Source organism: Ochotona curzoniae, unplaced genomic scaffold, assembly GCF_017591425.1.
Source record: "Ochotona curzoniae isolate NIBS_2020 unplaced genomic scaffold, NIBS_Ocur_1.0 contig_3190, whole genome shotgun sequence".
NCBI lineage: Eukaryota > Metazoa > Chordata > Mammalia > Lagomorpha > Ochotonidae > Ochotona > Ochotona curzoniae.
Genome location: NW_024465751.1, coordinates 21,609,648 through 21,622,917, shown reverse-complemented (window position 1 = coordinate 21,622,917; position 13,270 = coordinate 21,609,648). Strand labels below are relative to the sequence as shown.

The 13,270-nt window shown below is 36.2% G+C and overlaps 1 protein-coding gene across 6 annotated transcripts in view; it reads right to left on the bottom strand.

Annotated features, from left to right (window-relative positions):
- ANGPT1 (angiopoietin 1) overlaps positions 1-13,270 on the bottom strand; it is a 228,262-nt gene that overhangs the window by 46,316 nt on the left and 168,676 nt on the right. For 3 of the 6 annotated variants that reach the window (XM_040979411.1, XM_040979412.1, XM_040979417.1), the window contains exon 5: positions 6,230-6,357. In XM_040979411.1, the coding sequence (XP_040835345.1) occupies positions 6,230-6,357 (128 nt within the window). The remainder of the gene's footprint in view (positions 1-6,229; positions 6,358-13,270) is intronic. The other 3 variants (XM_040979415.1, XM_040979414.1, XM_040979413.1) reach the window with 2 other exon arrangements.

Below are 13,270 nucleotides of genomic sequence, written 5' to 3'. Positions count from 1 at the left end.
TTTCTGAACTATGACAGGCAGTGATCTAAAGGAGAAATTGAAGCAAGAGCTTAAATGTGAGAGAAGAAAATGGTCATGGTTTCACCCTCCTAAAGCTTTTTGGTAGCATTCACATTCGAAATGGGGAGTTTTTCCAACAGAGTTGCTCTACTAGGTCTATATCAAGAAAAGAAAATACAGGTATAAAAGCCTTAAGCAACACAGAAAGAATGGTTGGGGTGAGCATTTGGCCTGGGAGTTCATTAAGATGCTGGTGAGGTGACCTATCTGTCGTTATCAGAGTGCTTGGCTTCCCAGCTCAGCTCTAGCTCTTTGACCCAGGCTCCTTGGTAACGGTGACCTTCAGAGGCAACAGTGGAGCCTTGAGCAGCCGAGGTCCTGCCAGCCTTGCTGAGATCTGCATGCAATTATTGGTGCCTGATTTCTCCAAGCCCCAATCAACATTTGGGATTTGAATCAGTATATGGGAATGCTTTCTCTCCCTCTTCTTCTCTCCTTCCCTCTGTCTCTCATTAAACAGGAATGTTTTCCAGAAGAAAGAATGATAATTAATGTGGTGTGCTTGTTAAATACCAGTAATTTAAACACTAACGTGCATTTTATATCTTTATCGCATAACAATCCTATGAAGAATGAAGAGTTAGTATTTCCATTCCAAAGATTAAAAATTATGAAGATTAAGATATTTCCATAGTTTACCAATGGCCACATTAAAGAACAAATGCCAAACCCAGTTTTTATTTAGATTTGAACTAGACTCAGGATTTGACTCCTGTAGCGGAATTACTGGGAAGAATCTGCTTGACAGTTGTAACCAATGACATGAAGATGGAAATACTATTAAAATAAATTTTGTTAAAAAAGTCATTAAGGAATGAAGGAAGGCAGGTTCACTAATGGGCTTTGGTGAAGAACTGAGAAGCAAAATGCAGCACTTTAGATGGGCAACTTATTTTGTTACTGTTATTGATGTTATTGCTGTCTCCAGTGCTTAGAGTAAGACTTAGCCATTAGTACTGAATAAAGATTTGTTGGTTAAGTGTAAATACAATAAAGTTAAAGTAAGAAAATTGAAATAATAGAAAGTCAGTCAAATTGGAGATGTGTAATCAATAAAACCCGGCAAACTGGAGATGTATAATGAGTTGAGGTGATCAGCCTCATGTTTCAGAAGAGAATGGTGGACAAAGATTAAGAAAAATAAACATGTACATTTGTGATAAAGGAGCCATTAATGATGATGGCCAGTGAGTTATAGGATTCCTGTGAGAATAACGCAGGTGGTAATGCTTAAGGCAGTCCTGCTGGTGGTTCAGAAGTGGGCAATGTGAAACTGTTGATGGCTAAACCAAAGCATGTCCAAGGGGAAACACTTGGGGAAAATAATGTTATCAGTTATTCAATTGTATTTTATTCTGGCCTGTTTGGTTAATTGTTTCTCCTCATTTTTTAAGCAGATTTTGTCTTCCTTGACATTGATTGCTAAAAAGTTTCCTGAATTATGCTCACCAGGTTATAACGTCTAATTATGTGTCCAGGGAAAACAGCCCTGCATTGTTAATAAGGACTACGTAAAGGGAAAAGCACGCTGCAGAGATCTTCATTCCTGTTACCTATGTTTTTATTCTCTTTTGAAATCACACCAGATTTTTAAAGAAAATTTTGTTTTAGAAAACTAAGCATTGGTACATTGGAAATGTTAAGAAATGACAAGATAGCATCTTAGGTAAAGATACAAAGGGAACCAGGGCTGTACGAGGAGACAGATGACTGTGTCGGAAGCAGAGGGCAGAGAAGTCAAGGAGCGAAGGCTGCCTGTCACAGTTCTTACACCAGCACTGTCATGTGTGATAAGGGCCCAACAGAGCTAAATGACACACGGATCCTATGCTACCATGAGTCAGTGCATATAAAGATTTTAGAGTAGAGTTTGGGCTACAACAAGAATTGGCATTACTCTTGCCCCTTGGATACAGTATTTTTATTATATATTAGATTACATTATGTAAATTAATATGTATGGCTACTGATATTACTAAGTATTATATACCTATATGAATTTCATCCAATTTATTTCCTTCATAACTCATTGTGAATAATATGGAATATACAGAGACAAAACACGCTGAGGTTCAATAACTTTTCCTTTTCTTTTTTGTTACAAACTTTAGGTCAATGACACTGGCACTACAGTTCCTTAACCATGACGTTTCCTATCACTATCAAATTTAGCAGTTTCATTCACTCTAGAACGCTCCTCCCAACCCCCTCCCCCAAACCTTGCTATTTTTCCTCAGAAGGAAAGTAAAAATCATATGCTTAACAGATGGAGAAAGTATTAAAGGACCTGATCAGTTCATTTGCCAATTCCACATGTTCTGCTACCTGGTAGTGTCCTGCCTATGGAGATGATCTTGTTACAGTTACTATTCCTATTGCACTTACTAATCATCTGACTTGGACTTAACTCTAACCGAGGAGGAAATAACTGGCTCCTGTCCCAGGCAAGGTCAGTGCTTTCAAGCTTTAAACACCTTTTAATATTATACAGAGGATTAAACCCAAGCCGGAAGGAGACATTTGATTCACATAATTTCTAGCTTTTATTCTCCATACAGATCAGAGTGATTACACTTGTGGATGTAAATTATTTTTCTATAACCTTAAAAGAAACACTGATTTCATTTGCTGTAGTCCTTTTCCATGAATGAAGAAAATTATGAGCCCCAAAGCAAATTAATATGTTACAATAAGTAAGTTAAGGCTTGATAATTGTTCTTTTTGAGGAAATTAAGCTTGTCATAGGGTTTGTGGTTTTAAAATTATGGAATAAATGGGAAAATCCTGTTTCCTACTTCTATTAACTGAAGAGAATCCAGAGAGTAAAGTAACCATGAGCCTTTAATAATATGAAAGCAAAAAGAAGATATACAAAGGACTTAATTCTCATTTTCTGTCTGCTTGAATAATTAACCCTGGAAAGCCATCTTTAGTTTTGACATAACATTGGAAAAGATATTTTCCTAGGTTTTTCAGCCATCCCTTTTGAAGCATGGAACAATGCCAGGCCAACAACTGTGTGTCTGTTAGATTTGTAATTCTCTTATTCTTCCCTAAAGATGAAAATATCTCTTATGTTCCAGATGTCTTAAAAATCCCCAGTTTTATTTTATGTGTGTAGAAAGTATTGATAAAAATGATTTGAACAGGACCTGTCAAACAAAATACTCAATTTCTGAACTAGTATATTAATCAGCTTCTAAATCACTTGGAAGTTATTTTATAGTATTGTTCTTATCAAATAAAATGCTATGTGATTACAGCAATGGATTTAAGACCAAATTTTAACCTCAAAAACGATGTATGTCAATCGAAAGTGCAGATCCACAGCAGAACAATGTGTCTACTTCTGAAATAGTCCATGGTCATGGAAGAGAAGGAAAGAACGAAAAATGAGCAGCAGCTCTAGAAGGCAGCCAGATCTTCTTTATGTTCAGGCCTCTGCCCCTTCCCAACATACTGCTAATATGTCCAGTAAACATCAAGGTAATGATGGTGTGTGATGTTTCCCTTTTTGCTGCAAAAAAAGCCATTTTGAGGTGATTTTTTCCAATGCTTAAACTGGCTTTACATATTGACATTCTTACCACTGCTAACCCACTCAGGCTGTTATTTTGTTCCTAGGTCTAAATCTTGGAAATCTTATCCAGGAGATTTTTGACATTGTGGGAATTTAGAATTTTAGATTTCAGTTATTGCAGAACAATGTTGATGTTCCATGATATGAAAAAGTTCTCCTATTGTGGGATATAATTTTAAATCATGCCCTCCTGGTTAATCAACACAGTAGCCACCCAGTACAGTGGAGAACTGTATCCATTAGACTTCGGTCGTATAGGAATGTGAGACACGAATCAACTCAAGGATCTCCAGTGAGCAAACAGCGATTATGCTGTGACACACGCCATGGTTCCACAAATTGAGTCTGTCCTAATGTTATCTCAACAGGTTTCAAACTCGAATTGTGTTGTGCTTACGTAAGAATCAAATTTCAAGAAGCAGTCACAGCTTTACTTGTGTGTGTGTCACTGGGAACCACGTGGCAGAACTGGAGGCGGAGGGAAAAAATATGTGAACGCTCTCAATCTGAAAACTTTGGCATTGATTTTATATTTGATCTTGGAGTCATAAGAAATCTAAAGGGAAGGTCACATCATATTTTTTTAAAGATCTATTTTTTATTGGAAAGTCACATTGTATTTTAATTAACTTTTTATAGTCAACTTACAATCAGTGTAACTGACAAGGACAAGTTCTTTAGGAACTTGGGTAGAGTGTAATTAAACTGAGATTGTTCGTTATTGTTAAGCTGCCACTTAGCTGGGGTGGCTTCTTATCTATTTTATATGATATGTGTGTGGTATGTGCGTGTTTGTGTTTAAGTGTGTTGAATTCAAGTTCAAGTATGATTATAGGATATGGAACAGACTCCCAAGCAGTATGTCAGTCTTGTCTCCTCACTTCCAGACTGTTCTATATTTATAGTTTTGTTTGTTTTATTTCGTTTCTTAAGTCATGGAGCACTTGATTCCATGAGATCTTGTTCAGAAGCCCAAAATGGACAAGCGAAAGCAAACTGTTCCGGTAGGTGGCCAAGGCCAGCATGTTATAGAACCTGACAGCTGCCTTCCCTCCAGCTTTGTTCACTTTGTTCCGAGTCTTCCTCTATGAGAAAAAAAAAATAATGTCTTCTTTTGAGAAGAGTATGATTCCCCAGCAAAGAAGGAAAAAAAAACAGGACAGTGAACAAACTTAAAACAGTCACTGAAAACACTAGTCCTTGGGAAACCAGGAGACAGAGGGCACTGGCTGAAGAAGAATCGGATTTGACTAAACCCTGAGTGGGATCCAGATTCCCTGTATGGCAATAAAGTGGCATCTGACAAACTGGTCTGCAAAAATCATTTCCGTTGCTCGACAAAGATTGACAATCAGGAATTAGGAAGACTAAGTAACGTGGAGTTGTGTGTCACACAAAATAGAAGTATATACATTTCTGTCATTGACAGACTATCCATTCATTCTAACACATGTTTGTTGAAGACTTACTAAGTGCTAGAAACTATCCTATGCCAAGAAAAATCAGAGTTAAAATTTCAAGGAGAAAACAGAAACCACCACCACCCCCACCCCCGCCTTCCTTGCAGTCGGACATTCTTTCATGGTCCTCTGGATGGGGCCATAGTGGAAAAGGCCAGGGAAGGCCTTCTGTCAGCATTTGCAAGGAATCCTGAGGAAATGGGAGCAGACGGGTCATTTAGGTAGGATAAAGAGAGAAAAAAGCTTTACAGGCTGTCTGCTGAGTATCTCGTGTTCTGAGTTAACACTTTTGCTTGTTAAGGAGCAATGTTATTGCTTCTAGCACATTCCTTGTGGCTGTTCTACCCATATGTACCCTGTTTCAAATGGATGTTGGCGTTGCTATGCTTTTACGTTAGTTTGAACTAACTATGAAATTGTCTCTTTACTACACTGAGAATTCATGTGTAACTGACTTGTAACAGGCACATGTATGGCACTCACTGAATTGTATTGAAAGCACAGATGGTTGACTTAATGATTAAAATAGGAAAGAAGAGTATTTAAAAGACATATGAAAGGGAAAATAGGATTTTCTTCCATCATTTTATCTTGGGACTTGCTCACCATACGTGCAAATCCAATGCGCCAACTCTAAGTATGCATGTAAAGCAAATCCTTCCAAAATTGCAAATTGCTATGGGATATTTTCTAACACCTGCACAGTGGCAGTATTTCTGCAAATAAGAATTGGTTCCCTACTCCCTGTCCCCAGGTTCTTAGGTGGTAAATGATATGCACTCCCTGAGTTGTTTGGAATTCAGAGGATTTCTGCCACAGACCATCCAGGTGGATGTGGCCCTAATGTAATTAGTAAAATCATATAATCAGTAAATCGCAAAAACCTAAGAGTAATGAGATATCCCAGGAATGACAGAGAATAGAAAACCTTGTTTGAAAAAAGGAGGGGGTGGTTAGGGGTTGGGAAATGTCAGTAAATACGGATTTACTGGAAATACAGTGTTTGTGGGATAAAAGACCTCAGGTACATATATATCTCCAGTTTAACAAGCCCACAAATCAATCGGATTCTCCAGCAATCCAACGAGGATCTGTTTCACATCTTGTAAACAAACACTTGTACTTTTACCTTTTTGGGTTCTGGCATATTATTAATATAAATAGTGTAGATTCCACTTTTATTAAAACCAGCTTGGTACACATCTGCACAGTCTCTAAATGGTTTCTCTTCCTCTTTTTTTCCTCCCTTTAGTAAAACTGCAAAAGAAAAAAGGGAAAGCATTGTAGTTTGTGAATAAGAACATCAGTACAATTAGTACCCAAATGAACTCCAAGCATATCTAAAGATTTCTTCATTTTCCCCATATGAAAGTCACTATTGCAATACATGCAAAAATCAGTTACAATGACCATTACAAAAGTACAATTACAAAATGAATTATAATTACAATTAGATTTTTAGATGATTTAGAAGATTTAAAAACTAAGGCACAGTTGCCAAGCAATTTCTAACTGAAAGCTTCTATTTTATGTCTTGCTGATTCTTTTTCCAGATATATGTTTTCCAACATGCCAAGCCAAAAGACAAATGATCTGGCTTGCAGTAGCTCCGATTGGTAGCAATTATAACACTGTTTGCCATAAGATTTGTAAGACATGCTTAACTACATTTCATAGGAACGTTTAGAACAGGACATGTATTTTAAAGAAGAAAAAAATTAAGATAAATTCAAACAGAAAAATAGATAATATATTTGCATATATATTATGTAAATATCATAACTAGTGTACAAGATCAAAAATAAATAGCATTGTTTTCCTGTGAGTTTAGATTGAACAGCTACCTTTTTCATGAAATAATAAAAATAAATAAAGAAATTAATTAATTAATTAATAAAAATCCAAATCGGTAACTCTCATAATAATTAGACTTGAAAAGCAAAAAGTATTTGTAACCCAACTAACTACCAAGAAAGGAAGCGTTAGTGAACTTTTGTGTTAATTTAGTGCTCTTAAACTAAATTACCAGGCAGATGATACATGAAAAAAAAAAAACAAAAAAATGAATAAAACTTTGAAATTAAAATTAGTTAAGTGGAAGCATCATTTTAGTTCTGGGAATACAATGAAGACTGAAACTTCATTATGTCTGATCACCACTTAGCCATTGAGCTCTTAATAATTAAATAAAAACAAATTGACTTACATCTAATACTTTCAAATTAAAGATATATGCAGACACTTATTAAAACCTTTAAGACATTTTTTGATTAATAGATAGTATCTTGGTAAGTGATTTTATTTATCCCTTTTTGCAATCTTACTCTAAAAACTTCCTATTATTTAATGCATATCTGGCGTCGATTACTTTGAGCCGCACCAATCTTTCATAAGAAGATCTAAGGTAAAGTACTGATCAATGCTTTCAACTCATGTTAGGTTTTCCACACTGCAAACGGCTGGCTTTCCTTAAACTTCAGTTGCATAATATTCCCTAATCCATGTGCAATACATTTCTGTCTCAATCTAAATGTTTCAAATTTTCAAACATATTGAACTATATTTCAAGAAAGTGAAATATCCGTGCCTGTTATGTAGACACAATGGAAAAGCAGGAAAACATTTAATAACGTGACGGTTCTACATACAGTTGAGATATAAACTCATGGTTTTACCTAGGATATTAATAATTACATCTAAACAGCACACACACAAAGATGCAAAAAAAACCCCAAAGAAAAATGATGATTCCCTTTAAAGGATGAAAAACAGGAAAATGTGGTCAATGGGAACCCATTGGTGAGTCCGTTTTACTTTTTTTGGGTGTGATAAATGGAGAAACTCATTTATCTAAGGAGAAAATGCTTCTGTTATGAAATACACCACCTCCTGCCCTCCATGACTCAGCTATGTGAGCAGGGTGGGGTTCCCCCTGGTCTTTCTGCTCTGGCCCTCTCCTCCTTGCAGGAAAATGCAGTGTTGAATGGGCTACTGAGCAGGAAGAAGGTAACTGCTTACACACAATTTCAGTAACAGAAGAAGGAATAATTTGAATTGTATTATATGGAAAAAAAACTACAAATGCTTTGTATAAACCACGAATGTAAATTCTACCCCTGAGAAAAGTGGTTTGAGGGAACTACAATAAAAGCTCCAATGAGTAATATGATTACTTTATGTGTTGCAACAGCATATATGATATACATTATCATATTTAATTGGATGTTTTTGAAAAACTGAGAAGTAGACACAGATTAGCAGAAGAAGCAGTCATCTTTTCATGAACACGCACACAAAGATTAGATTGCTTGGTTTTAATCACTTAGGGTTAGCAAATATTAGACTTGAAAGTTTTATTGAGGCTGCATTTTATAGTGTTATGCGTCTTCAAGTCAGTTTGAAAGCTTACACCACAGCCGACCTTTGATATTTTCATTACATACAACTAAGCCTCAAGAAGGTGAGCTACAGAATCTGAAATTTCTGCAAGGCCTGTATAAATGGCACCCCTTCCCTTTTTTCTTCTCAGACATGATCTCACAGTAAGGTATGAAGGAATGGAATTTGCAGTGGTGTTTCCGATCACTGTCCTTGGACAGACAAATCCTCACCCCTGGACTGTCATTCAATCAGTTACTCATGCAAACATCAAATAATTTATAAAAGGCTTTCCATCACATTTGCTGCAAAGTTCAATTAAATCTTTTCATTATTCACCTGTCACTTTTCACAAGACTAACCCCTCTTGAATTTTCTCTCACTCTTCCTATGTGATCTTTAGGGTTTATTCTAGAGTGATTTAATATGCTTTCTCCACTTCCTTCCTCTATGTTACAGGAGGTATCTCTGCTTATCCTCACACTGACTTGCTTTGGTTTGCCTTTCCTAGTTCATACTTAGTATCATATTTTTTGGTTTCTCTTCCTCCCCTCGCTTCCCATGGGGGTATCCACCAAGATTCCATTCTCATTTCACTCCTGTGTCTCTATTCTTTATAACTCAGGTGATTTTTCTTGTTTTTGTTTTTAGCAAACTACTTATCATGGTTTCACACTTCTGTTTAGAGGATTTCTAAGAAAAATATGCATTCCATCACTACATGTCAATTCAACAAACGTTTATTTAATAGTCTCTATAAAAAATCTGATAGACAATGGAGTTATAGATGTTAATAAAACCCAAACTCACTCCTAATGTCATGAATCATAATTGGAAAGGCTAATGATTATCTTATGATAGCAGCGTTCATGAAAGAGTCTAAGTAAATTCAAACTTGCCAAAAGAAAAAGATAATTTTTGAAACTTGTAATTGGATAACGCATATTAGAACTTTAGGTACTGTATGATCAGGTTTCAAACAATGTGACAAGGAATTGATTTCTTTTTCTTGACTCTCTTGTTCTTGGTCTACTACCTGGTCACAGGATGCTTGGCAACAGCTTCTATAGCTATAATGTTACCAGTATAAATATAGCACTAAAAGGAGACAATTGTTATCAAAGTTCATGCAAGGAGAATATTTCTCATCTGCCAGGCAAGAAAGACTCCCTGGAAGAGATAACACTAAAAAAAAAAACCACAAAAAACAAACAAAAAACAAAAAAAAAGCATGTAGAAAGCTCCATCTGAGCTAAATTTTCAAAGCCTGGTATGTCAGTTCAAAGAATTCACTCACAGCAGTATCAGCAAATAAATCTAGAAAGTCTTCGGAAGAAAACATTATTCATTCTTTTCATTTAGCCTTATCTGTACAACCCTATCTTTGTCATTTAAGGGGAAAGAATAGAGGCACAAGCAGGTGCATGTCTGTCTATCACCAGGCAATATTCAGTTAATAAGCAACCTGAGACCACAGTGCCAGCAGCTGTTGATCGTATCCTTCTCTTTCCTTCATTTAACCAACCAACTGCACTCCAGATTGTGTATCGGGCCACCAAACTGGCTGCAGGGAAGTGACTTGAAGCTGAGGTACAGGGTCACTTCAATTCATATGAACCCTCAAGAGAAAACTTCCTGGAATGTGGAATTGGTAATTCAGAGTTTCAGCAATCCCAGCAGAGAACACAGATGGCAATTAGCCTTGCTACCAGAGACACTGTGAATAGCTTAAACCCTTGCTCCTATCCATTCCTCGATCAGTAGCTGGAAGGGATCTATCATTCAAGCATTCTTTGTTAAACTTTACAAGTGGCTAAGGTTCACAGTTTTCCAGTATTTGACAAACATTAGAATACATGTGGATCATGTTATTTTATTCAAGGCTAACCCATGCAGGAATTTTTTTTGCAGTGAGGGGAGCACCATCATTAGAGAAAACACAGCTTTAGTTACCATCCCTAAATCTGATTTCAATTCAACAGGTGACTGAATATGATGTGAATATAATGCAGCACGCAAAGAGACAAAATTGCACATCTGACAAGCTGGAAGCAAACAGCTCATTCGATTTTGCACTCTTCAGTCAGGCAGATGTGTATTTCAAAGAAGGCAATTCTGAAGATGCTCTCTAGAATCCTGATTTATTCCCAGGGTCGTTTATAGGCCCCAGGTTCTGGGAATATTTCGATGATACAGCGCTACATTTTTCTTTTCTCTAGTTCCATTTCAAATAAAATTACCTAAAATTTTAAAATTTTAATGCAGAAAGTTAAAATTCATGCATATGAATCTTCAAAATATTCATAGAAAATTCATGTTACAAAAATCCATGTTTCAACTTTTTACATATCTATATGTACATATATTATGATATGTAAACATATATATTTCCTTTTGAAGTACTCAATGTGAAGCCCTCAGTTAAGCAGTTAAAAGCTTCCTTGTTTGAAAAATGATCATTTCTTTTCCCACAGTGCCCTTAACCCAGGTATAACAGAATACTTGGGCATCATTTATTTTGTTTACTATGATTATAACTAATTTTATTTTGGAAAAAACCTTTGTGTGTATATTTTGTACTTAGTTTGAAAATTCTTAGATGTCCATCAGGCTTTGGGTGCAGTTATAAGAATTATGATCACAAAATCAGCTAATATTAAATGAACACTTAGAGTATGCTAAACTCTGAATTTTGTGTGCCAGAAATGTTTTACATACTTTGCTTCATTTAATTGCCATAAATATCTTATGGGTTTACTAGCATTTTTCATATGAGGCAACAGAGGCTCAGTGAAGCTTTGTAACTTCACCAGAGTTGATAACTAGAATTCTCTGGCAATCAAATTAAAGATCTTAAAACTCATGAGGCGCTTCAGTGAGCTGTTGGACACAGAGCACCCAGCTGTACTTATGTCGGCTGGTAAGTTCACACTTGTATCTGCGTGGTTCAGGACAGGCCTGAATGCTGGTTCGGTCCAGGTTGCTCTCACGAAAACAAAATGTGTAAGAAAAGAGACAGTAGGAAGAAATGACAAGGATGAGGGAAAACGATGACCTGGGTTTAGAACAGAATAACAGGTAAAATAAATGTTTATGCTATAAGGCCCTCAGTAGATATTTGAGGCAGCCCACAACTTCCGAAGTCAGTAGATTAGGAAGTTAGAAGTTTCCGAGTGGCCATTTTGGAATCCACAATACCTGCGTTCAATGAATCGCCCTGACTCAGGATATAACTCTCAGATTCCTGATCACTTCGTCTCCTAACCAATTGATTTTTTGCAGGACGGTGCAAATTTAGAGGTGGAGGGCTAGTGCAGGGAGTGATGGAAAAAACACGTGTTAAGCGTCACTGTGTTCCTTACCCACAATCAGACGTAAAGGCAACAGGACACTAATCATCAAAAGCTTATGTAGGAGAAAATGATATTTTAAAATGGGCAAAATAGGAAATTATAATTGGATAAGGTATATAATGTGGAAAGGATATGACTTAATTGATGTCCCATTTAATTTGGGAATTAAATGAGGAAGAAATATTACATACTTTGCCAAAAGGCTTAGGGCATTTTAACTGAATTAATCAATACTGCTGCTGATGGATTAGATTATGAAGAAAAGGTTTTATGTTTTCCAATCTCCTCTGTAAGAGCAGACCAAAGTGATACAGAAAATATGTCAGGACAATATTTTTAATTTTCTAAGAATTTTATTCCATAAAGGGATATATTTATCTGAAGAATCGATTGTCCATGATGCTTACCTACATACACAGAAATTTTTAATAATGTTGAGAAGCCGCACAAGACAGCTGCATTGTTAAATCTACGTGACATGCAATACATCCAATGCCGTATGTGCTTCTCCAACTTTATGGTGCTTTCTTAAATGTGAAAGATAATTGAACTCTCAGGTAGTTCTATATATATCTACTATACTTGGATTACAATATTTACGTATGTTTTCTAATGCTCCTCGAATATGGAATGGCTCTTAGGTACAACTTAATATATATTCAAAGCCTATTTCTTATGAAAATAACAAGAATGAAAAAAAATTGACTAAAAGTTGAAAATCATATTACACAAAGCTTTGTTTAAACAAGTAATTACTCATTTTCGTGAAATTCATTTCACTGTTTTCCTTTGGGGAACCCTGCTGCTACATGACCCTCGCCATTTGTTCAGAAGGTCATTTCAATAAGAAAGATATTTCAGGTGTTTCATGTCTGTTAATTTCCCGTGTAATGTTTTCAGCCTGGGCTGAAGTATATTGATTTTGCATGAAAAATTTCTCATGCATGTGGGAATGCTTAAAGGGCCTATTTTGTATTTGGTTATAAGAGAACAAATAATTGACTTAGACAGAAGCCATTAAAAATCAAATCAAATCTTTGATAGTGCTGCAAACATTGAAAGTTGAGGTTCTTTTTTGTTTATTTTTCACAGATAATCTTGAAAACTGACACAGAAAATTCACTTTGAAATTTTAAGAAGGTAAGGGCTGGCCAGCAGCCCAGGTGTGTTCCTGATTTCTACTCTAGTGTAACACGTACTATGTGGTGACCAGCTGGGGTTACACACACACCGTGTGCTTATCTTTGTACATGGAGCTTCCACAGGCATCAGCAGTGATACAAAACCAAAAGAAGAGACAGAATGATTGGCGTGAATCAAAAAGAGCGTGGGTTTATCCAAAACACCATCAAACTCTAATTTGCTCAGTACTTTTGTGTTACCTAGCTTGGCAGCAGAGCTGGGACCAGAACTCGGTGTTCTCTCTTCTTAATAACCAC